The sequence below is a fragment of the Furipterus horrens genome, unplaced genomic scaffold, assembly GCF_987537825.1.
Source record: "Furipterus horrens unplaced genomic scaffold, mFurHor1.1.pri manual_scaffold_13, whole genome shotgun sequence".
NCBI classification, from domain to species: Eukaryota; Metazoa; Chordata; class Mammalia; order Chiroptera; family Furipteridae; genus Furipterus; species Furipterus horrens.
Window position 1 is genome coordinate 50,922,672 of NW_028327183.1, and position 24,946 is coordinate 50,947,617.

General features: G+C 49.0%; 1 protein-coding gene across 1 annotated transcript; it reads right to left on the reverse strand.

Annotated features, from left to right (window-relative positions):
• Positions 1–13,942: 13,942 nt before the first annotated feature.
• CEACAM18 (CEA cell adhesion molecule 18) lies at positions 13,943–19,838 on the reverse strand. The gene is made up of 5 exons (XM_090259824.1): positions 19,648–19,838; positions 18,067–18,417; positions 16,769–17,041; positions 15,749–16,021; positions 13,943–14,217 (listed from the first exon to the last, which is right to left on the reverse strand). The coding sequence occupies exons 1-5, from the start codon at positions 19,697–19,699 to the stop codon at positions 13,958–13,960; spliced, it is 1,209 nt and encodes a 402-aa protein (XP_090115950.1). The 5' UTR covers positions 19,700–19,838; the 3' UTR covers positions 13,943–13,957.
• Between the last annotated feature and the right edge of the window lie 5,108 nt (positions 19,839–24,946).

Sequence of the window (24,946 nt, forward strand, 5' to 3'; positions counted from 1 at the left end):
AGAGACACATCGATGTGAGAGAGAAACATCAGTAGGCTGCCTCTCGCGGGCCCCCAACCAGGGACCTGGCCCACGACCCAGGCATGAACCCTGACCGGGAACCGAACCAGCGGCCCCTTGGTTCACAGACCAGTAGTCAGTCCACTGAGCCACACCAGCCAGGGCTAGTACATATTTTTGGCTTCATGGGCCATACAGTCTCTGTCACAGCCACTCAGCTCTGTTGCCATGGCATAAAAGCAGACATACACCATGTGTAAATGAATGAGTGTGGCTGCATTTCAATAAAACTTTATTTACAAAAACAGGCAGCAGGCTGAGTTAACCCACGGGCTGTAGTTTGCTGACCCCTGACCTCGAGAATACAGCTCAATTCCTCAGCCTGAGGCTCTGCATGTTCTGGCCACGCAAGTGCCCACATCTCCAGAAGGGCTGGGATTAGGGTGAGGTCAGTGAGACATTCGCTTCAGAAGCAGAACTCAAAGGGCTGTTAAGAAATCTCAGTAAACAAGATAAATAATGTTTAAATGAACAACTTTTCCTCCCTTAAAATTTTTTTAAAATTTTAATTGCAGTTGACACGCAACATTATATCAGTTTCGGGTGGACGACATAGTGGTTAGACATGTATATGACGTATGAAGTGACCACCCCACAGTTCTAGTAGCGAGCTGAGGCTGTGCATAGTTCTTACAATACTATTGGCTGTATTTCCTGTGTTGTACTTCCATCCCTGGGACTATTTTGTAGCTACCAACTCATGCTTCTTAATCGTTCAACTTTTTTCAGCCCATCCCCAAACTCCCTCGCCTTCGGCAACTATCAATTTGCTCTTTGCATCTGGGAGTCTGTTTTTGTTTTGTTTGTTCATTTATTTTGTTCTTTAGATTCCACATATTATGGTCTTAGTCTTTCTGTGTCTGACTTACCACAATTAGCGCAATACCGTCTACATTTACCCAGGTTGTGGCAAATGGTAAAATTCCATATTTTTATGACTGAGTAATGTCCCATTATGCACCTGTTCCACCTCTTCTTTATCCAGTCATTTGTTGGACACTTAGGTTACTTCCAGATCTTGGCTATTTCAATGCACAATTTTTTCTTAAAAATCAAAGTTAATTTAAAAGATCTATGATGAGCAACATATCAAAAATCTAAACAATGACAGAACCAATAGGTTGACGTTAGTTAAAAATTATTTAAGATCACTACTTAGTCAAGATAAATTGTCAGAGGGCTTTCAGTCAAGATGGAGGCCTAGACAGACATACTGCATTTCCCTCTACAACTAAGAAGGAACACTACTACCTCAAAACTAGAGACAACCAGAAGTTCCAGAAAACTGAGCTGCATGGAGGTCTAACAACTAAAGATATAAAGAAGAAATACTCATCCAGGCAGGTAGGAGGGGCGGAGCCGGGGTGGAGAGGATGCGCTGTGGTGGCGGCAGCAGCAGTGGCAGCGGCAGGCCGGGGTAAAGGACAGTCATGTGTTTGAAAAAATCAGGAGGGACACCTGGGGAGCGCTCCCAGCACCAGACCAGACCACGCAGCCCACAGTTCCAGCACTGGGGAAAATAAAGCCTCATTGCTTCTGACTGTGCAAACCAGTGGGGGTTGAGGCAGAGGAAGAAACTGCCAGTCTCTCTGCAGAGTCCACTTGTTTAAAGGGCCCCCACAGGCCTAGAACATCTTCAGACCCCCCACTCTGGGAACAATGGCTACGGAAGGAGCTACAGAGGCACCAGTTCCATATGGAAGTGGGAGAAGTGCCTGGAAAAGGAGTGAGTGCTGAGCAGGCAGCATTGTTCCCTCTCAGACCCCTCCACCACATACAGCACCACAACGTGGTGAAACAGGTCGCCCTATACTGATGAACACCTAAGGTTCCGCCCCTTACAATGTAACAGGTGCAACAGCTCTACCTAAGACACAGAGGCAAACAAACACAGGAGCCTGCCAAGATGAGGAGACAGAGAAGTATGGCCCAAAAGGGGGAATGAATCAAGGTTCCAGTGGGAGAACTAAGTGATGAGGAGATAGCCAACCTAGCAGACATAGAGTTCAAAACACTGGTGACAAAGATGCTCACAGGCTTGACAGATATGCTTAAGTATGGCAAACGCATAAGGGAAGAAGTGAAGACTATGCTAAATGAAATGAAAGAATATCCACACAAAACCAATGGCGAAGAGAATGAAACTGGGGTTCAAATCAATGGTTTGGAGCATAAGGAAGCAAAAAACAGTCAACCAGTATAGAATGAGGAAACAAGAATTGAAAAATAAAATAAGGAGAGCCTTAGGAACCACTGGGTCAACTTTAAATGTGCCAGCATCTGAATCATAGGGGTGCCAGAAGGAGAAGAGGAAGAGCAAGAAATTGAAAGCTTATGTGAAAAAATAATGAAGGAAAACTTCCTTAATTTGGTGAATGAAATAGACATACAATTCCAGGAAGCACAGAGAATCCCAAAATAGATAGACTCAAAGAGGACCACACCAAGGCACATCATCATTAAAATGCCAAAAGTGAAAGATAAAGAGAGAATCTTAAAAGCAGCAAGAGAAAAGCAGAGAGTTACCTAACAAAGGGTTGTCTGCAAGACTCTCAGCTGATTTCTCAAAAGAAACTTTGCAGGCAAAGAGGGACCAGCAAGAAGTATTCTAAATGATGAAAAGCAAGGGCCTGCAACCAAGATTATGCTACCCAGCAAAGCTACCATTTAGAACAGAAGGGCAGATGAAGTGCTTCCCAGACAAGGTAAAGCTAAAGGAGTTCATCATCACCAAGCCATTGTTATATGAAATGTCAAAGGGACTTACTTAAGAGAAAAAGATCAAAACTATGAACATTAAAATGACAACAAACTTGCAGTTATCAACTGAATCTAAAAATCCAACTGAGCAAACCAGAATAGGAACAGAATCATAGGTATGGTGATCATTTGGAGGGTTATCAGCTGGGAGTGGGAAGGGGGAGAAATGGGGATATGATGCAGGAATTAAGAAGCATAACTGATTGGTACAAAATAGACAGGGGGAAGTTAAGAATAATATAGGAAAGGGTGAAGCCAAAGAACTTATATGTATGACCCATGGACATGAACTAAGGGGGGTGGGATTGCTGGAGGGGAGTGGGGTACTGGGCAGAGGGGAGCAAAGAAAAGGAGGTTGGGACTCCTGTAACAACATAATCAATAAAATATACTTCAAAAAAGATAAACTGTCAAACACAGCAGCATTCTCAGATGAAAACAAGAAACAGAGGGAAGTCCATTTTGAAAATATTCTCTCTGTGTTTGCTTTTGGTGAAGCCCCCCCCAAAAAATTATAATACATTTTGGCTTGGGTATAAATATAATATTGAAACTTAAAATAAAGTGTTAACACACCACTTTTTAGGGGTTCCACTTTTTAGTTATTTTAATGTTCTGAAAAAAAAAACTGGCCATAAAAATATGTAAAACATACATAAAGCGCACACACATTGTTTTTTCTGCCTCCAAGCTCCAGTTGGTTCCGCACGGCGCTCTTACTAATCTTGGGTTTGTTTAAATGCTTGATATTTTGGTCTCCATGGATTTTTTTTTTTTTTTTGCATTCATTTTGATTTTAACACCTTGCGTTGAAATATTATTTCTCTCAAGTACCAGGTGTTCGGCACTGCTTATATTTTGCCCTGACTCTAACCCCAGTCGCGCTCTCCTGCCCGTCCCCCTGCCTTTTCAAGTGACAGATGCTCATTCCATCCACCCTGGGCTTTCCACTGTTGGCACCCAGAACAAGGTTACTGCTGCCTCTGGGCCTCTGCATGGGCTGTTCCTCCCTCCTCAAACACTCTTCCCTCCCATTTCTGCTTATTCATTCCTGTTCAGTCTTCATTTTCCAATGTAAGCCACTGACTGACTGCATTCAGCATGTGGCTGAAATCCTTTGAAGGGGTTTGAGCAGCAGAGTCAACTAATCCTCTTAGTCATTAATTCATTTAAGAGATGTTATTAAGCACGTGCCAGGTGACAAGGCGCCAGGGACCCATAAATGAAAAAAATTTTTTTTACCTCTTGGGCTCAATGATGTTTTATTCTAGGTGGAGAGATATACCCAAACCCACCAAACAACCAAACAAGAAGTAAGTGAATAGAATGTGAAAAATAGATAACATTCTTTGGGGAAAATGCAGGAGTTGGGGAGTAAGGGATGCTGGGGAGATAGTTTGTGCAGGATGTTTTTTTGTAATTTACTTGTTGTGGTGAAAAACATAACATAAGTATACCACCTTAATTATTTTAAGTATACACTTGCACAACATATTTCTAGAATTTTTTCATCTTGCAAAACAGGAACTCTGCACTCTCTGAGCGACAGCTACCCACTTCCCCCACAGTGCGAGCCCCTGGCAACCCCCGCTCTGCATTCTATTTCTAGAGTTTAACTTCTCTAGGTGACTCCTCTCACGGACTCGTACGATAATTTGTCGTCTTGTGACGGGCTTAGTTCATTTCTCATTATGTCCTCAAGGTTTATCCATGTTGTAGCATGTGACAGAATTTCCTTCTTTTAAAGTCTAAGTAATGTCCCATCATATATATATCACACTTTCTTTACCTACTCATCTGTCAATGAATATTTGGGTTACCTCCACCTCTTTGCTATTGTGAATAATGCTGCAATAAACAAGAGTGTGTGGATATCTCTTTAAGATCTTGTTCCTGGTTCTTTTAGATAAATACTCATAAATAGGATTGCGGGATCATATGGGAGGGTTTTTGTTTGTTTGTTTGTTTCTTGTTTGAAGAACCCCCATACTGTTTCCCACAGTGGCTACACCGTTTTGCATTTCCACGTGCAGTGCAGAATTTTCCAGTTTCTCCATATCCTCGCCAACACGTAATTTTTTTTGTTTTGGTTTAGTTTGGATTTTTACCTAGTGGCCACACTCATGGATGTGAAGGGATACCTCATTGTGGTTTGATTGGCATTTCTCTAACGATTAGTGATGTTTAGCATGCTTCCCAGACTTTCTGGCCATTTGTATATCTTCTTGAGAAAAATGTTAAATTCAAATTCTGTGCCCATTTTTTTTTATGTTTTATTGATTATGCTGTTACAGTTGTCCCAATTTCTTTTCCCTTTGCTCCCCCTTACCCAGAAAACCCCCTCCCTCCAGCAGTCCCCCACCCTTACTCCATGTCCGTGGGTTGTGCATAAAGTTCTTCTCAACATCCCCCTGTCTATTCCCCACCCTCCTACCTTGCTCCTTAATTCCTGCACCATTTCCCTCCCTCTCCCCCTTCCCCCTCCCAGCTTCCCTCCTCCACATGCTCCCCATACCTATGATTCTGTTCCTACTCGAGTCGTCTGCTTAGTTTACCTTTGTTCCATCCCTAGTTTCTGTTGTTGACAGTTGTTATACTGTTTTCATTTTAATGTTCATAGCTTTGATATCCTTTTTCTTAAATAAGCCCCTTTGACATTTCATATAATAAGGACGTGGCGATGATGCACTCCTTTAGCTTTACCTTGTCTGGGAAGCACTTCATCTGCCCTTCCATTCCCAATGCTAGCTTTGCTGGATAGAGTAATCCTGGTTGTTGGGCCTTGCTTTTCATCACTTTGAATATTTCCTGCCAGCCCCTTTTTGTCTGCAAAGTTTCTTTTGAAAAATCAGCTGAGAGTCCTATAGGCACCCCCTTGTAGGTAATTCTCTTCTTCTCTCTTACTGCTTTCAAGATTCTCTCTTAATCCTTAACCTTTGGCATTTTGATTATGATGTGTCTTGGTGTGATCCTCCCTGGGTCTAGTCTGTTTGGGACTCTCTGTGCTTCCAGGACTTGTATGTCCATTTCCTTCCCAAATTAGGGAAGTTTTCCTTCATTATTTTTTTCACCTAAGTTTTAAATTTCTTGCTCTCCCTCTTCACCTTCTGGCACCCCTATGATCTAAATAGCTTTTAAAAAGTTTTTTGGAGTTGTACAAGTTCCTTATATATTTTGGATATTAGCCCCCTTATCAAATACAAGATTCGCAAGTATCTTTCCCCATCGCATAGGCTGGCTTGTGGTTTTTGTTAGCGACGTCTGAGCAAAGGCTCGAGGGTCCGCCCTTTGACTGTATGATGGAAGAGTGCTCCGGGCAGAGGGAACAGCAGGTGCAAATGCTCAGAGACAGGAGGCTGACCAGTGCGTGCAGACGCAACCCGTGCATGCGATTAGACAGAGAGAGGCGAGGGCCACAGGCAGGAAGTAGGTTTGGAGGAGTCAGCGTGCATGTCAGTCATGTCTGCGGGCGTGTGGTTACCTTTCAGCAGAAGAAGGACATGATCCAGCCCTCGTTCTCACAGGGTCCACTGGCTGCTGTCTGAGGAAGAGGCTGTGTGGTGGGGACACTAGAGAGGGGGCCCGTGAAGCATGGCAGGCAGGAGACGGGGGTGGCTGGAACCAGGCTGCCGGGGTGTGTGTGGGGGGGGGCAAAAGGATCTGGGTCCATTCTGAAGTTAAGGCTAAAGCGATTTGCTAATAGATTGGGTGCATGGTATGATTGACAGGGAAAGGTCAAGTGTGTCTTTTACGTTTTTGTTCTGAGCGGCCGGAAAAACAGAGGCGTCAGTCATGAGGCTGAGACACATAGCACAGATCTGGGGGAGAAAAGGAACTTCAGCTCAAATACGTTGAGTTCCGTGTGACAAGGGATGGGGTTTCAAGTGCGCTGTTAGAACAAATAAGGCCTCTTGTTCCAGAGACAGGAAATGAGCCGCAGGGATGGACTTGGGGGCAACCCACCTAGAGCTGAGTGAGAAGCCCATCTGCAAAGCTCCTTCTGCCGCGTAATGTAACATATTCACAGGCCCCAGGGGTTAGAGTGTGAATATCTTTGGGGGCTGTTATTCTGCCTATCACAGAGCATCATTTCTTTTTTAAAAAGATTTTATTTATTTACTTTTAGAGAGAGGGGAAGGAAGGGAGAATGAGAGGGAGAGAAGCATCAGTGTGTGGTTGCCTCTAGCACCAACCCCCCCCCACACACACCGGGAACCTGGCCCACAACCCAGGCATGTGCCCTGACCGGGAATTGAACCTGCAACCTTTTGGTCTGTGGGACAATGCCTAACCCACTGAGCACACTGGTCAGGGCCAGAGCATCCTTTCTTTGACTGACTTGTCCTCCCTCCAAACTGTGAACTTCCCAAGGCTGGTGCTATGACTGGAAACAAAAAACAAAAAAACAAAAAAACACACCTGTAATTCTCTGTCATTTACCCAATTACTGTCGATTGTATCACAATTCGCAGTTAGCTATTTATTTGTTTGACTGAGTTTCGCTACTTCTTTCAATTGAAGAGGAAGCTGCCGTGTGGCCACAGTATATCCAGCACCTGGCTCGGGGCCTCACCCCAGGGGGCTCTGCTGGACACCAGGCTTGGGGGTCAGGAAGAACTGGACTGGATCCTGGTTTCACCAGCGACTTTGATCGTGCTACTTACCTGGTTCAACCTCAGTTTTGGTACCGATAGAACGGAGACAACACAAATAACTTCCTTGATCCCAGGCTGGTGTGGCTCAGTGGATTGAGCACTGGCCTGAGAACCAAAGGGTCGCGGGTTCGATTCCCAGTCAGGGCACATGCCTGGGTTGTGGGCTGGGTCCCCAGATGTGGATGCACAAGAGGCAAGCGCACATTGATGTTTCTCTCCCTCTCTTTCTCTCTCTCTTCCCCTCTCTATAAAACTAAATAAAAAATTTAAAATCTTTAAAAAGTATCTTCCTTATGAGGTTGTTGTGGGAATTTAATGAGATGAACAAGCACCAAATAAATATTAACTGAAGGAGAGCTCAACAGACGCACGTGTGGGATGAAGGGACAAAGGCATTCATGGGCTCCCCTCCTGCAACCTCTCTGCCTTCTCTTGTCCCCACGGCTTCACTCTGATTTTTTTTTTCTCCCTCCACTCAGGGTCCCGTGACTGAATCCCAGCCAGGCAACCTTGTAGACCACCCTCCCCCAGCTCTGGATGTCCCCTCCTCGAGGGAGAAAGAAGAGATTCAATATGCATCTCTGCAATTTCATCAGATGAATCCTAGGAACCCTCAGGAGCAGGAGGTGGTCACTGAAAATGTATACTCCGAGGTCAAGATACCCACGTGAGGACTGTGGAGATGTAGCCCTGGCCTGAGGGGCACAGTCCCTGCAGGGCAAAGAAGAAACCAGAGGCTGATTCCCGTACAATTAAAAGCCCTCTGGGTGATGAGTTACAAGTATAGCAGAAAGAACATTGGCTTTGGACCTAACGAGTTGTGAGTTCAAATCCACACCCTGCCCCTTTACTAAGGAAGTGACAAATCCTTACCCCCCTGTGCTTCAGCTCCCTGCCCTGTGAAGTAAGTTGAGAAGCTTTGCCTACAAGTTCGTGGTGAGAATTACAGAAATAAAATCTTATCAGAGCACGTGGCTCAATATGTATATGAATGCTGCATTGCTGGGCTTTGAGCCAAAAGTTCCTACCAGGAATCTCTCCTGCCTCTGGAGGTGGCCGGCATCGGTCCTTGCGCGCTGAAGTCCCTCCTCCTGGAATGTCCGACCTGGCCTTCATCTGCCTCTGTCTTTGAACGCGGGGCTCAGGGGGTGAATTTCTGGGTTGAGATGCGAGTCAAGCAGGAACTCATGAGGTGCCCCCATAAAGACAAACCAAATGAATGAGAAAGGGTCCCAAATGATCACACAACTGTCTGACGAACGAAGCAACATGATCTGAAAATTCACCTCCAGCGACCAAATGAGGAAAATAGTAAGTCATAGCAGTTACTTCATAAAGTTGCCTTGATGCCAGGAAATGAGAGGTTTGGATGAGGCATTAAACACTCCCTAAATCTGTACCCCAGCTCATTTAGAGCAGCACCCAAAACATAAGGCACCAAGGAATAACTTAAAAAAAAAAACATGCAATATTTCTGTACCAAAAAAAAAAAAAAATAGAGAACACGGCTGGCAGAAATTAAAGAAGATACAAATGAATGAAAAAAAAATATATATATACCATGTTTATCGATTGGAAGATACAGGATTGTTAAGATGTCAGTTTTCTCTGTATTGATCTCAAGTAATTCAAGAATACATGTAGGTAAATAAATTGACAAGTTGGAATTGAAATTTTCTATGGAGCCCTGCCTGGTGTGGCTCAGTGGATGGAGCACTGGCCTGTGAAGCAAAGGGTCACTGGCTGGATTCCCAGTCAGGGCACAGGCCTGGGTTGTGGGTCAGGTCCCCAGTTGGGGGCGCAAGTGAGAGGCAACCACACATCGATATTTCTCTCCTTCTCTTTCTCCCTCGCTTCCCCCCTCTCTAAAAATAAATAAATAAAATCTTTAAACAAAAACAAACAAACAAAAAAAAAGAAATAAAATTTGTACGGAAATGGAAAGACCTAGAATGGTCAAACAATCTTGAAAAAGAATGATGTTGGAGAAATCAGACTTTGCTATAAAGCTTGGGTAATCCAGAGTGTGGTATGGAATGGGAAGGGGGGGGTGGATTTATTTGAATAGTTTTAATTGGGAAAGAACAAAACATTTTAACAAAGGATGGTAGAACAAGAGAATCCAGTTTTGGAAAAATGAATCTTGTAAATGATGTAACTGGCTTGTTGGCTGGAATCGTACACTATGTACTCTGTCTTTTTCTAAACTTGGCATTGTATGTTTTGAGATTCATTCGTGTTGTTGTGCATGTCACTGTTGGGTGGCCCTCTACTGCTGGGCAGGGTTCCACAGGGTGAGTGTCTCCCAGTTTATTTACTCATTTTTCTGTTGACGGGCATTTGGTTTGTTTCCAGTTTTGGGCGATTACACATAAAGCTGCTGTGAGCATATTTGTCCGTGACTGTTCCAAGGTATGTTTTCATTTCTCTCAAGAGTTGGGAGGCAGGGCCAAGAGGAGAGCGTGAGGTCAGAATCATCTGCTGGGAGCTCAAGGGTCTCTGGGACCTGCCCATGGGGACCAGCATCCAGCAGGCAGCTGGACAGGCGGGTGCTGCGGAGCTCAGGAGGAAGGTAGGGCCTGGTGAGCAGTGGCTCGCCACTCAAGGAGTCCGGTCATCCTGATCACAAGCACTCCCTGCTGGGGGCTGAACTGTGTCCTCACCTCTCATACCTGTGAGTGTGATTTTTTTTTGGGAGATCGGGTCTTTGCAGGTGTAATCAAGTGATCAGAAGGTCAGATTGGATTAGGTGGGAGCCCACATCCAGCCACCAATGTTCCCCTCGCAAAGACGGGAATTTGGACGCAGAGACACGTGTAGAAAACAAGGACATGTCACAATAGAAGCGGAGACTGGAGTCACGATGCCACAAAGCCAGGAGTGCTCAGGTTATCAGGGAACTGCCAGAAGCTAGAGGAGGCGAGGAAGAGGTCCTCCCTGGAGCCCTCCAGGGGAGCCCAGCCCTGTCAACGCCTTGATCTTGGCCTTCTTGCCTCCGGAACTGTGAGAGAATCCATTTCTGCTGTTTTCAGCTGCCCAGTTGGAGGTACTTTGTCAGAGCAGCCCTAGGAAATTAATCCATTTGCCCAGTTGCCTGCTGTGCATCAAACCTTCACGTGCCCTGTCTGAGTCGGTCCACATGGTGACTCTTGAGAGGGTCGGCACTACCTCCACGTCTCAGAGGAGGGGCCGGTGGGCCACTCAAGGCCACAGGGGGGTCTTCATCCATGGACCCTGGGGCTTTGCCTGGGTCCAGGCACTGTCTTAAGTGCTTTGTGAACAGCATTGTAAACAATGATGCCCACAGCTGCTGGGCTGGCTGTCCACACGTCCACAGATTCAGTCAGGAAGGGGTCTGTCTGTCTGTCTCTCTCACTCTCTCCTTCCCTCCTCCTTTCTTCCCCTCTTCCCTCCTTCCTCCCTCTTCCTTTTTCTTTTCTTTTCTTTCTTCTGTTGTAACTGTCACAGTAATGAACAAATTCATTTCGATATTTTGGGGCACAGGCATAAAGACAGCTCAGAAAATAGCTTCCAGAAATGGAACTGAAACTCACCTCACGCTCTTTTAACTTTATTGATTGTTTTTTCTGATGATAAAAGCAATTTATACAGTTCGCGAGATGAAAACATTTTAGAATAATAGTTAAGTGTAAAAAAGGAAATTGAGAGATCGCACTGTCCACAATTTTTGCACAGCTGTGTGTCTACGCATATGTGTATAATGTGTGCATACACATAAGACTGCAGAAAACACATATATACATACTGTACATACTATGTCTACTGCAATAAGTTAATCTATGCTTTTTGTGACTATGGTCCTATCAGATGCTGCTTGGCATTACTCATTCCTAACTCACCGAGTTGTGAGCCTTTTCTGCGTCAGTAAGCACCTTTCTCCAGCGCAGTTCCTAACAGGTGACAGATTAGCTCAACATGTGCTGTGCCTACATAAGCAATTCCTGCCTGTTGGCCATTTATAGGTTGTGCCGTTTCCCTGCCACCGGCCATGCTGAGTTGGGACATCTTTGCAGCATCTCTGACGGACCGCGGCATCAGGTTAAGGAAGCTGGGATGTTAGAAGCATGCTCGCTGGTGGGGAAGAGGGGTTGGAATTAGAGCGCAGAGCTCTGTGCATCACCCGCCCCAACCTACAGCCCTTGGCTGGCTCTGATTGACAGCCAGAGCAGCCAATGGCCACGCTCCCCGTGATGTCACACTGCAGGTCCTAGGTGGGGGCTCCAGACCTTTTCCAGGAACCTGTCTCCCAATCTCAGTGTGACTGTCCCTGTTCCCTCTCTTCACTGTCTCCTCTGAGTACTAGCTCCCCCCAGAGCCTCATCCATCTCTTTGGGGGACTCTCAGCCCTTCTCCATTACACCCCCTTACCTCTTCGCCCATCTGGTCTTCTCCTCCAGGTCTGAGGAGGACACTCACAGACCCCGGTTTGTCCTATGGGAGGAAATCAGGGAAGAAGTCACAGCTAGGAAACTGAGAGAATGCAGAGGGCTTCTGGGTAGATGAGGGTCAGCTTATTCTACCCAATCCTGGTGGGTGAGAGACCCTACGAGTAGGAGACGATAAACCAGGTGCCTGAACCTCTACACCAAGAGTCCTCAACAGTCCACATACTGTTTAATATTTTTGAGGTCTTAAGGTAACTAGAGGAAGATGTCATGGGGCAGGGATGGATGGAGGGGAAAGAGGCTGGGTATACCTGGGGGAGGTGTGGGCACAGCCTGGCCTAATTACTGATGATGATGATAATGACGATGATGATGACAATAATTTATTTCACATCTATACAATATATGCCAAGCACTATGGTAGATGATTTATAGAGATTATCTTGAGCCCTCTCAACAGTTACCCAGGTAGATACTTTAACCCTGTTTTGCAGGTGAAGAAACAGGAGTTCAGAGCAGTAGCGTCAATTACCCAATGTCACACAGCGAGAAAATGACAGAGGTCAATATTCTAAACCTGGCCTCTCTGACTCCCAGCCCCCTGCTCTCATGTGAGACTGGAAGCCTTAGAGAGGGTGTCACCTCTCAGAGAGGCTGGGACAGTGAAGATGGTGGGTTGACTCTTGGCTGTGAGGAGGACGTTATGCCTGGCTAGGTGGCTTCCTCCAGGTTGTAGAGGAAAAGGTGAACCAGATCTCCTGAAAACACTCTTCAACTCCCTAGAGTTTATCACAGCCAGTTTAGAAGGTTCACCCTGAATGATGAGGATGGTATTAATAACAACATCGAAGATTCTGTTGAGTGCTTACTGCATCCCAGGCCTCGTTCCGAGGTCTCTATCAGTAATACCTGACTTTATTGCCATAGCAGATGCCCCTGTGAGGTTGGTACCAGTAGTACTCCCATTTTACAGATGGCAAACTGAAGCCCAAGTGGACTGACTTGCCTGCTGTCACATTGGTGGCCAACACTGTGAGCTTCTTGATACAGAAACCATACAGCGATCACAAATAGGCTCAACATCAAAAGGCTAAAATAATAAAAAAGGATGTACCTTCTAAAATCTTCACCATCACCACAACCAACACCACCATCGCCAGCATTACCATCATCCCCATTGTCCCCATGATCATCATTATCACCACTCTTATAACCATTAGCACCAACATTCACCATCACAACCAGATTCACCAGAATCACCACCACCATCACCATGATCACAACCGTTAGCACCGACATCACCGCCATTACCACTATCACCATTATTACCATCTTCCTTATAATTTCCACCCTCTTCCTCCTCCTCAACATCATCATCATCATCATCAGTGCTGTTCTGAACATCTACTACAGTGGTCCTCAACCAGGGCAATTGGCACCCCATGGGACCTTTGTAACGCCTAGCGTCATTTTTGGCTGTCTAAACTGGGGGTTATGGTAGTTGTTACTCCAGGCCTCGGGTGTGGTAGAGGCCAGGGATGCCGCTAAACCTCCTACGGGATACAGGACAGCCTTAACCCCCACAGCCGAAATAATGATCTGGCCCTAAATATTGAAAGTATTGAGGTTGAGACATGCTGGTCCAGTCTGCTGAGAATGTTGTTAATCCCTTCGTCCTGCAAGATGTGTGTCTAACTCTCCCATCACCCTTCATGGAAGGTGCTACCCTTCCCATCTCCCATGTGTGGCTGGGAAAATCTGAGAGGCAAAATGATCTCTGCTCAGGATCACCCAGCCAGCTCGAGGCAGAGCCGGCACTTAAACCCAGGTGCTAATCATCCCTCCACCCAACTTCCTTCCCCAGTGTAGCTGACCTCAGCTTCACTTGGCAACTGGTGACTGCCAAGTACCCAGGTGGACCTCAATGCCTGCATCATAAGCACAAAGGAACTGGGAGGAAGAGATGTCACTGGAGTAAACCCTAGTGTTATTTTAGAGGTATGGCTGACTCTACCCTTTCTTCTCTCCTGGTTGGCTTCTGGTCCTCAAGACCTACGTGTCTGCCCCAGACGGTCCTTAACAATCCAGTGCCTGGCTTGTCCCTTCCCCCTTTGCTCTGCCTGTCCCTCTCAGAGGAGTACTAGCTCCTAAGTCCCAGACCCCAACCAGTGCCCCACCCCTGACCCAAGGCAATGGGCACCTGATGGAGAAACGATTGATCAGAGTGTAGACCAGGATTCCGCAGACATAGACACCGCCCAGGACTGTCATCACAATGAAAAACACCGCGAAGGGTCCCGTGATGAAGAAACCTGTTCTAAGAACAGGCATCTGCCCTGGAAGGAGAGGATACATGGGGGTTAGGACCACCATCAAGTCATCCCTTCTTTCCCCACACACCTGTTCTTCAAAGATGTGTTAGTACCTGCTATGGGCAAAGTACCATTCCAGGTAGTCAGGGATTCAGCAGTGAACAAAAGAAACTGCCTGCCCTCCTGGGGCTGACATTGTAGCTGGGAAGCACATGCAACCTAGTCATGTGCCCTGACTGGAATCGAACCACCGACACTTGGCTTGCAGGCCGACGCTCAATCCACTGAGCCACAGCAGCCAGGGCTATCTCTGTCCTTCTGAAGTTCATAGTTCAGTGGAGCACAAAGACATGGACAAGACAGTAGCACAGCTATTGAATACATCGTGCCTGGTGCATGGCCGGTGTTTAGTAAATAATGTGGTGTGATCTGAATAAATGTCTTGAGCTGACATCCAGTATCTACTCATGGCTTTCTCTGGGGACCGCCGGGGTGATGGCATCTCATGCACCTTCTTGCTCGAGTACCTGATTTCATTCTTGCAGAAGCCTTGGCGTGTAGGGACCCTTATCCTGATCCTTACAGATGGGAAAACAGAGGCTCAGAGAGATAAAGCTGTTTGTCCCTGTTTGTTTGTTTTTTCATCCTCACCTGAGCATTATGTTTATTCATTTTAGAGAGAGCAAAGTGGGGAAAGAGAGAAACATCGATGTGAGAGAGAAACATGGATCAGTTGCCTTTCGTATGTGCCCCAACTGGGGATCAAACCCTCAACCTAGGCATGTGCCGTGACTGGGAATTGAACCCACAACCTTCTGGTGCACGGGATAACGCTCCAACCAACTGAGCCACCCGGCCAGGGCGCCTCTGTTCCTGGAAGACAGACAGAGGCAGGTGGCTGGGTTCCGGGGGCCCCTCTCTTCCCCGCCCGGCATGTCTGCTCCCTCCCTGGGCACCTCGGGGTCTCTCCTTGATGCAGCAGAAGATTGTGCAGCTGTGGAAAAGGTGCTCTTCCCCACTCACAGATTCAGTCTCACACCCGAGACAAACCTCTACATCCTCTGCACCCCCTCCCACTTCCTCATCTCAGAGCCAGCCCAGGGGGGCGGCGAGGGCATGGGCGGTGCGGTCAGCCCGCCAGGGTTGGAGTCCTGCCTCCTCGGCCGATTGGAACCTGGAATGAAGCACCCCAACCCCCCAGCCATGGTTTTCTCGCCTAGAAGATGAGGCGCTGCCCACAAGAGGCATTTTCTCTGGAGGGAGACTGTGACGGGCACACAGGTGGGGATGGTGGCTGGCCCGTAGAAAGGGCTCCGCCAATGTTGGCTGACCTGCTCTCCCTGGAATCCACCCCAACTCCCACCTGGTGAGTCAGGGGGCTTCCTCGAGGAGGCAGCTTTGGGTTCGGACCTCAGCGGACAGAAGAGTTTTGCCCAACCCTTGTGAGCAGGGCGTGGCAAGGTGGAGAAGGCACTCCCGAGGGCGGCTAGGCGAGGGCATGGAGGTGGGACGCTTGGGAGGGTGTGAGCCTCCGAGGGGGAGCGGCTGCACTCACTGGGCCGCTGGATCCGGACGTCCCTGTACATGATCAGCTGGGTCGCTGGGTTCTCCACGATGCATCTGTATCTGCCCATCTGCTCCTGGGTCAGGCTCGGGAAGCTGAGGCTCGCTTCTGAGCTCAGGAAGAAGCCATTGTGGACCCAGCGGTACTTGAGTTTCGAGAGGGAAGTGGTTGTACATTCCATCTGCACTGGGGAGCCGATCTCAGCGGTCAGGACGCCTCTGGCCGTGTTGGGCTTACTTTTCAGCCGCAGGCTGTCGGGTCCATCTGCAGAGACCAGAGCTAAGTTTCTGGCTCCCTGGGGTTCTGCTCCTCCCCTAAGTCCACATGAAGTCTTCCCCCAGGCAAGAGGTACCCCACTCTGCACCCCAAGTGGACCCCTAGACCTACCCCTGGCAAGGGAGCTGGGCCAACAATAATGATGATGATGATGATGATGATAATAATAATAATAATGTCTTCCATCATCAAGCATGTGCTATCTGGGCCAGCCCTGTGGGAGCCCTTGACATCATAATAAAATAGGTGTAGAGTAGAAACCAACGCATCACAAATGCATCACACCCACTGCACGCTGGGCACGGTTCTAAATACTTAAAACATTCACTACATTCCCACAGTAACCTATGCGATTGATCCATTTTATAGAGGAGGAAGATGAGGCTCAGAGGAGAGGACTGGGGAGTTAATAGTCCTCTATTGACCTGTAAAAGGGTGAAGCAAGTCCAGCTACGGCCCAGGCAGAAATCCCCCCAAACGGCTGTAGCCCCCGGGCCCTGAGGCCCGAGGCCTGGTTCAAACCTCCAACGAGTAAGCAGTGTGCCAAAATCAGAAACTACGCTCTCTGTGAAGGTCAGCGAGTAACCAGCCAGAGCTGGGTTTGAACCCACATCAAGCTGGTTGCAGGCTGGCTCAAGAGGTGACCTCTCTCTGGTTCTGCCTGTCTTATTCCTACATCTCTGGAAGACCCTTAGCCCACCCCTGGCTTCACACCCATGACTGCAGAGCACTTACAGGCCACAGTCAGAATGACAATTTCGCTTCTTTGAAAAGTCCCTAAGACGTGGTCTATTGCACACTGAATTGTCCAGTCATAGCGGTCGACCCAGTGCATGGTGAGGGTCTTGCCGTCGGGGGAAATTGTCATCTTGTCCTTGCTGGACACCTGTAAGGCATTCACATACCACACGACTTTGGTGGCATTGGTGATGCAGACGGCGGTCACAGGATCCATGTTCTCCACCACAGAAGTGGGGTTGACCAAGATGCCGGGGTTATCTTCCCACTCTGCGTGGAAAGGAGAAGTTTCAAGGTGGGGTCTGCCTCCCCAAGCTCTGCTCGTCTCCAGGGGTGGGGTGGGGTGGGGTATGTTGGCGAGAAACCAAGGGTTGTCAAATGGGGCCTGGGGTCTTGGCAGGAGAGCGTCCCTGGAGCCAAGAGGGACAGAGAAGCAGGGAGTGGGCATGAGGTGGCCAAGACGCGGGCATTTGCCGGACCCCATTATCCTACATGCTGAGCCTCTGCTGTGGCAACCCCTGTGATAGTGGTGAGTTCCTGGCATTAGCAGGTGGCCAAATGGTCCTTTCTGAAACCCTAGAACAGGACATCCCCTTCCCCAAAGAGCCGTGCATGAGTAGAATTCACAGTGAGAGGTGGTATTTGGACTCTCTGTGGTAATTGCCTGGAGTCCCGTTTCCTTTACCAATATGCCCTTCAACTTGAAAACAGACTGCCCTTGTCGGTGCAATCCCTGTTCTACAGGTGAGGAGGCTGAGGACCACAGGGGAAAGACAGAGTCCCAAGGCCACATGATATACACAGGTGGGACCTGTGACTAACCTATAGAACATGGCAAAGCTGATAGCGGCGACGCCCATCATTACCGTGTGTTCTGTAAGACTTCGCAGTAGACTAGAGAGAGAGGGAGAGTTTGGCTGGCCTTGGGGAAGCAGACAGCCCCTGTGTGAAATGCCTGGGCACGGCCCGCATTTACGAGCCTCAGAGCACGGGCGTCGACGAAGCCACGCCTGAAGTCTTGACGCACAGAAACCGAGCAATAATAAAATGCTGTTGTTTTCAGCTGCAGGGTGTGTGGCTATTTGCTGTGTTGCCCTGTGGATAGACAACTAATAACTGGCCGTATGACATGCCCTTGAAGTCAGCGAGTGGCCTGTCTCTGCAGAAGACTCACAGGGGTTGTCTGGAGGGGGGTGGGAGCCTTGGAAAGTATGACCGCTCTCCGAGGAACCTCACTCCCAGAGCCTCCAGGGCTAACTCTCACGCTCAGAAAATGGGGCAACCTGTCAGCTCACCTTGAATCTCCAGCCAGCCCGTTGCTCTTTGGGTTCTGTCAAGGAAGTCCACCCGCACGGTGTAGTTTCCCGTGTCATTTAACATAGAGTTTCGGATCACCAGGTTGCCTCCCGTGGTCACGTTCTCCCGGTTGCTGAACGAGGGCCCAGACTGCCAGGAATTGGAGGGAGGTTTGTAGCTAACGATCATGTTCTCCGCACTGTCGTGGGCGCCCCGGTACCAGCTGTACTCCTGAGCACCCTCGGAGACATTCGCAAGGACCAGGTCGCTTGGTAATCCCTCCATCCCTATGAACGGGATGATGGAGATCCGGCCGGAGCCTTGGCAGATCCCACAGGCCAGCAGACTGGCTGAGGAAGACACAGAGAGAGAATGATGGATACCACCCAGCAAGGGCCCACAGAGACATTGGTGAACACGCCAAGGGCTTCTACCTGCGGAATGACTCCCCCGCCTGTCCCCTCCTCCTCTCCCCCTGCTCAAGCCCTGCCCTGGTCCGTTCTCTCCTCCTTGTCTTCCAGCCTGGACTCTTCTCTGGACACTCAGCCAGTCCATCCTCACAGGACAGTCATGCAGATCCTTATAAAGGCCCAAGGGGTGGCCCTGCTCTCCCTCTGCTCAAGTGCTCCCAGGATGAAGTTCAAACTCTTAGAGTGGCTTTCGAGACACGCTTAGAGACAGCTGGTCTTTTGGACTCACCTAGACTCCTTTTAGATCACATCTGTCCTCCCGCATCACTCCACCGACTCCCTCATTCGTTCATTCATTCATTCATTCATTCATCAGAAGACGCAGCATCCCCACTGTGCGCCACAGTCATACAGACTGCCTGGGCGCACCACCCTCTCTCCTGACCTCAGACTTTCACACGCGCTGTTCCCCATCCCTGGCACACTGATCCCCGCTTCCTCCTTATTGACCCGCTTCTACTCCTCCCTCCGTTCTCAGCTTTGATGTCTCCTCCTCCTCCTCAGCCTGGGTGCTATGGCCCCTCGGTGGTGCCACGGCCTCCTGGGCCTCCTCACCCTGTCCCCACCACTCCGGGTTATTGCAGTGTGGTGACAGATCTTCCCCCTGGCACCGGACGTGAGCCCCAGGAGGGCGGTCTCAGCCACCGCTGCAGCCACAGGAGGGCAGCCCTAGCACAGGGAGGAACCCCGTGGGAGTCCTCAGCATGTTACCTGGGTGGATAAAACTCCCCCAAGACTGTCTGCAAGTGTCTTTGATTTAGCGTCGACCGGAAGTGGAGTGGATGTGAACAGAAGTGGGCATCTCCAGCTCTGTGAACCCTGGGCCTTGGTTCTACTGAGGAGGCCAAGATGCCCGAGACCCCCTGCCCCCCAACTCCAGGCCCCCAGGTGTGGACCCTGGAGGTGTTCAAGGGCAGTACACATGGCTGCCAGGGAAACCTGACTGGTATATGTCCCGCTGGAAAGGCGGGGGAGGGGGTCCGGGCAGATGGGGCGCCCAGCGGAAGGCTGTGTGGGGTGTTCCCAGCTCGGGAAGGTCCTGGCGAAGGTCCTGCGCCCTTCACCGCCCCCCTCCGCCCCCCGAGTCCTGCTGGGTCAGCGCTCTCTTACCCACAAGGACCAGTTGCCCCCAGGGGCAGCATCTGGGTCTGGAAGGGTACATGCAGTCCCGTGGGTCCTCCCGGTGCAGGCGTCTCTCCAGGGACCCTGCAGCCGCGCCTGCGCCTTCGCCCACCGGTGTCTCGGTGTCTCGGGCCTGGAGCTGCTGCGCCCTCAGTCCCTGCCCCTGGCCCCAGGGCTGGGCTCGCATCACACGTGGGAGGGGCTGGGCGCAAGGGCGCGTGGGAGTCGGTCACTGACTTTATGGCTTTATATTGACTTTAGACATCTCTTTATTTTTTTATGACTTATTGACACTCTTCTGCCCTGGTTACAAAAGTCAAACCAGCCAAACAAACAAAAACGAAAAGCAAAAACCACACAGTCACGTTTACGAAAACGGGAAGAGACCCAGCGGTGGCAAAAGGACAAGACGTCGGACTTTGTGAACGTGTGTCCTTCTTCTTCTTCTTCTTCTTTTTTTCTTCTTTCTTTTCCTAAGCAGGGCCGAGTTTTCCAGTTACCCCCGGCTGCTGCTTCCCCCTGGGTGGCAAGTGTGCAGTGTCCCCGCAGGGCAACGACTGTCCCGGCGCAGGGGCCACAGGGCAGGCCGTTACCTGCCGGGGCCACACGCTACCGCAGGTGTGGGACCCCCAGGCTGTTCCCAAAATTCAGCCTCGGGGACGGGGGACGGGAGCAGAGCTGCTCCAGGTGCAGGGAGGCGGGGGAGGAGACTGGAGCTGTGCGCAGAGGTGACGCAGCTCCACGATGAGACGCCTGGGAGAGACCGTGGGGGTGAGGGAGACCGAAGGCAGGGCTGGGGGGTAGGGGGGCGCTGGGAGACCACATCTCAGCGTGTGCAATCGACGAGGTCTTCCAACCTGTAGTTGGGAATATGATCATCTTTCATTTGCATACCAACAAATACAACATTTTTAATGGCAAAAGGAAAGGATTGGCCGTAAAAAAAAAAAATTCTTTCTTCATCTGAATTTGTTTTTATTTATTTATTTAGACAGAGGAAGGGGGAGAGAGAAATATCAATTGTTCCACTTATTCTTTTATAAAAGAGGCAACCACACACTGAGTTTGTCTCCCTCTCTTTCTCCATCCCTTCCCCTCTCTCTAAAAGTAAATAAATAAAATACTTTAAAGATTAAAAATAAAAGGAAAATACTGTATTAGCTCCCATTGAAGGTATTTAATGGCTCATCCCTGGCACTCGAGTGAGTATCAGTGGTGTCCCCAGAAGACATGTGACGTTGACCTTCTGGCGTTAGCTCCCCTGAAGCTGTTGGCTATGGTCCCTTCCCTCACGTCCACATTGCGTCCCTCCAAACCCTCCCCCTGCATCCCTTGTCCTGGGACGTGGGCTCCCCTCCCCTCCTCTCCCACTTATTATAAAGGCCCTTGTGCAGACACCTAGTTTTCCTCTTCCCCAAGATGTCCTTCTGTGCAGGATTGCATCCAGATGAAAGGAACCAAAAATAATACACAAGGCAGTCTTTGAGTTCTCGCTCATCCAAGGAGCCTGGTGGTGGGCAGGCCTAGGTGAGTCTGGGAGCATCGTGGTAACAGGGAACCCAGACTCCCCCCCATGTTGTGGCTCCGTGATCCCCGTGGCTCCCACTTTCTGATCCCAGGTGGTGGCTTGTCCACCCACCAGGCCAAAGAGAGGAGGGAGTGGTGGGAACTACTCCCCGGCCAAGCAACTGTCCTGTTTGTACCTCATGGGCCAAAACATCACCCTGCGGCCACGCTTGCCTGCAGGGGGAGCTGGAGGATGCAGCCCATTAGCCGGGCTCCATATGTCCAGGGTCTTTATTACTCAGGAGACCAGCCCCCTCTGCCACAGAGAGCACCTGAGTGGCTCTATTGGGCAACACACAACATGGAGCATCTCTAGCAGAGAGAAATGTGTGCCAAGTCATTGCAGAAAAATACCCCTCCTTTGTATCCAGACTGTACTGGCCTGTCATGACTGATCTGCTTAACCAGGACCAAGATGGCAGAGCCCATGGCGTGAACCTGAGCATGTAAAGCAATGACGCCCTCACAAGGCCCATGTCCTTGGGAGGTGACTGCAGGCCCGGAACACCCCTCAGGCTTCAGAGACTCACACCGACTCCATCCAGCAGACGCCAGGGATGGACATGGCCGCCCATCCTGGGTCTCCCCTCCTCCCCGATAACCTGGAACATCCGGGACCCTGTCTCTTTAGTCAGGAGCGGTGAGTTTCCTACGTCATCAGCCCCGGAACATCCCTAAGCTGAGAAGTCTGATGCATGTTGGGAGGTGATTTCTGGAACTGCACAGACACCTTACTTTCATTCATCTGGCCTTTATATTTTGATTTTTTTTTTCCTTTCACGTAAACTGGCCTCACCTGACACCCTGACTCACCCCCACCCCTCGGGACAACGAGGTTCTCGTCAGTGTCCAGGAGTCTTGGAAATAAGGTCCTGGGTGTATCAGTCACACCAAACCAAACATCTGGGCCTCAGTTGTGATTTAGCTCCAGACTCAGGAAAGTGGAACGGTCCCACAGAACAAACCCTTGTGAAATCAGACAGAACAACTCCACAGCTGACATCAGGACCAGATGCAATGATCGATTACCCCCTACCCTAGCACCAATCCATCAGGAGAGACGACGACCCGAACTCTATTAGTCACCACGATTAATGATTTCCCCCCTATATGATCCATCCCCCAGAAGCCATTGGGGAGCCAGGTCTTTGAGCACAAGGCACCTGTGACCCTGGGCATGGTGCCATTGCCTTTATAAACCCACACTTTCTGAAAACTCCTGTGGATGCCTTACTGGCCTTTGTGCACACAGACAAATGGACCCCGTCAGTCCGGTAACATTCTGTCCACACAGATGTGTCTGCAGTGCAGGTGACTGCCCTCAGCCTCGCCAAGTGTTCACCTGGGGGCAGGTGAGAGCTGGGAGCCACCTCGGGGGCCCTTCCACTCCTGCTGGGGCTGTCCCGTGCTGGTCTCAGCCTAGCGATAACCAGTGCTGTGGCCAGACCGGCCCTTGTGGTTCTTGTCATGATTGTGAGATTCCCTCAGCAGAGACCACTGGGAGACGTTGGAAAAATAAAGGTTTGTTACTTACAGGCCTGGACATTACACAGCACCCTTGGGGCCATACAGCAAGGTCACAGGGAAGGGGGAGGGCGGGGAGGGAGGCAGAGAGAGAGAGAGAGAGAGAGAGAGAGAGAGAGGGAGGGAGAGAGAGAAATTCTTTACTGGTGAATTTAAAACACAGAGCAGGAATTTAAAGCACCAGAAGAGAGAGAGAAAAAAAACAAACAAACAAAAACAAGTAGCCTAAATGGTCAGTTATCAAAATTAACCAAGATCTTTAAAATAACACAGCTTTGTGAGGACAGTGGCGTGGCTGTTATCTACTTGGGTGGCTGACACTGTGTTTTGTTTTCTTCCAGAAAACTATCTTTGAGGTGAATGTCTTGGCAACCAGAGCTGAAACCAGGTGCTTGCGTTACCCAGAAAGAGCAAACTCAGCTGCCAGGGTTTACACTACCAAAGCCCAGCCTTGTACCTTCTAATCAGGAGAACAAAATGTCACAGCCCCTCCCAGGGCAAGGTTCTGACAGCGCGGCCGAAGGTACACTCATAAAACATGCACTCCTTCCTGTCTGGCAGCCTGGAGACCACAAGGAATTTCCACCTGGGACCTTTATGGGACTGTAAACCTTGTGAAGCCGTGACAACCAGCAGACCTGTCTTTGCGCCCCTCAGGAAAAACCCCCATCACCCCAGTGCATGTGGCCACCAGGGGGAGCCATGGAGTTGTGAACAGCAGAGACCCTGATCTTGGTCTAAAGACTCATGGGGGTGCATATGATAGGCTAAGAGGTAGGCACCCCATCAGCTTCCAGGGAAGAAGAAAGTAGGATGGGAAAATAATAACATTAACAATAGCATTGTTAATAATAACATTAATAATAATAATACTTTTCTATTTATCGTTCCTATGCCCCGAGACTGTACCTCTTGAGATAGATGAGCCTCTGAGGGACAGGGTGGAAGGAGGCATCAGGAAGCGGCTGGCAGCGAAACAGGATGGATTGCAGGAAATGGATTGAGCGAGGAGACAGGTGCGGTGATCCCGGTAACTCTCTGGGTGAGCAGCAGAGGGCGCCCTCACCGGGGCAGGGAACGTTGAGACCCGGGCAGGGAAGGAGGCAAGGGGGCGGCATGGGCCAGCCTTCACCTTCCAGAGGAACATTACCTGATCTCTTTGGGCCTTAGAGTCCTCATTTGAAAACTGGACATCCCAGCTCTTACTTTTTTGAATTTAAGAACAAAAACTAGGCTGAATAAAATAAACAGCAACACACACACACACACACAGGCACACACAAAAGAAAAATTGGCCCTTCTAGCCTATGAACACTAGGAACCAGCTACATCTCAAATTAGGTCAAATTAGATCTTGATTTTTTTTAATTAATTTATTTTTTTTAGGTACTCAGGAGGCAGAGATACAAAAGACAGGAGCCCCACCTGGTGGACAAGTCAGTAATTACTCCAATCCACAATTTGTCCCTCACTCTGTATTTTTTATTTGAGAGTTTGGGAAGTTAGAACGTCTAGTTAAAAACAGATGCTCCAGAGACAGGAAGGTGAGATTCAGATCCTGGCTCCAGCATGAGGCGGGTCTGTTCTCTATATAAAGTGAGATCATAAAGTACTTCAGTGTGGTATTATTATTATTATTATTATTATTATTATTATCATGACAGTCTATTATTATGTGTCAATGTAAGAATGCCCAACCCAGTAGAGAATTTTTATATGAGTTTATTTGAGCCCAAACAGATGACAGTTGCCTGGAAGCATGATTGCAAATGTTCCAGAGAATGACAGGTTTCTGGTTTCTTTTTTAAAAAATATTTTTATTTATTTATTTTTAGAGAGAGGAAAAGGGAGGGAGGAAGAAAGGGAGAGAAACATGGATGTGTGAGAGAAACATTGATCAGTTGCCTCTCACGTGCTCCCAGCTGGGGACCCAGCCTACAACCCAGGCATGTGTCCTGACTGGGAATCAAACCAGCAACCTTTCAATTGCATGGGACAACGTCCAACCCACTGAGCCAAACCAGTCAGGGCTGCAGTTTTTTAATGCATTTGCAGTTAAGGAGGGAACAGAAGGAAGATTATTTAAAGGTGGGAGAAAGCAAGGCAGGGGTCTATTATGAGACTGTTAAGATTATGTTCTTTCTTGGTGGTGGGCATGCCTTAGGAGGAGGGGTCAGAAAAGAGGCATTTCAAAGGT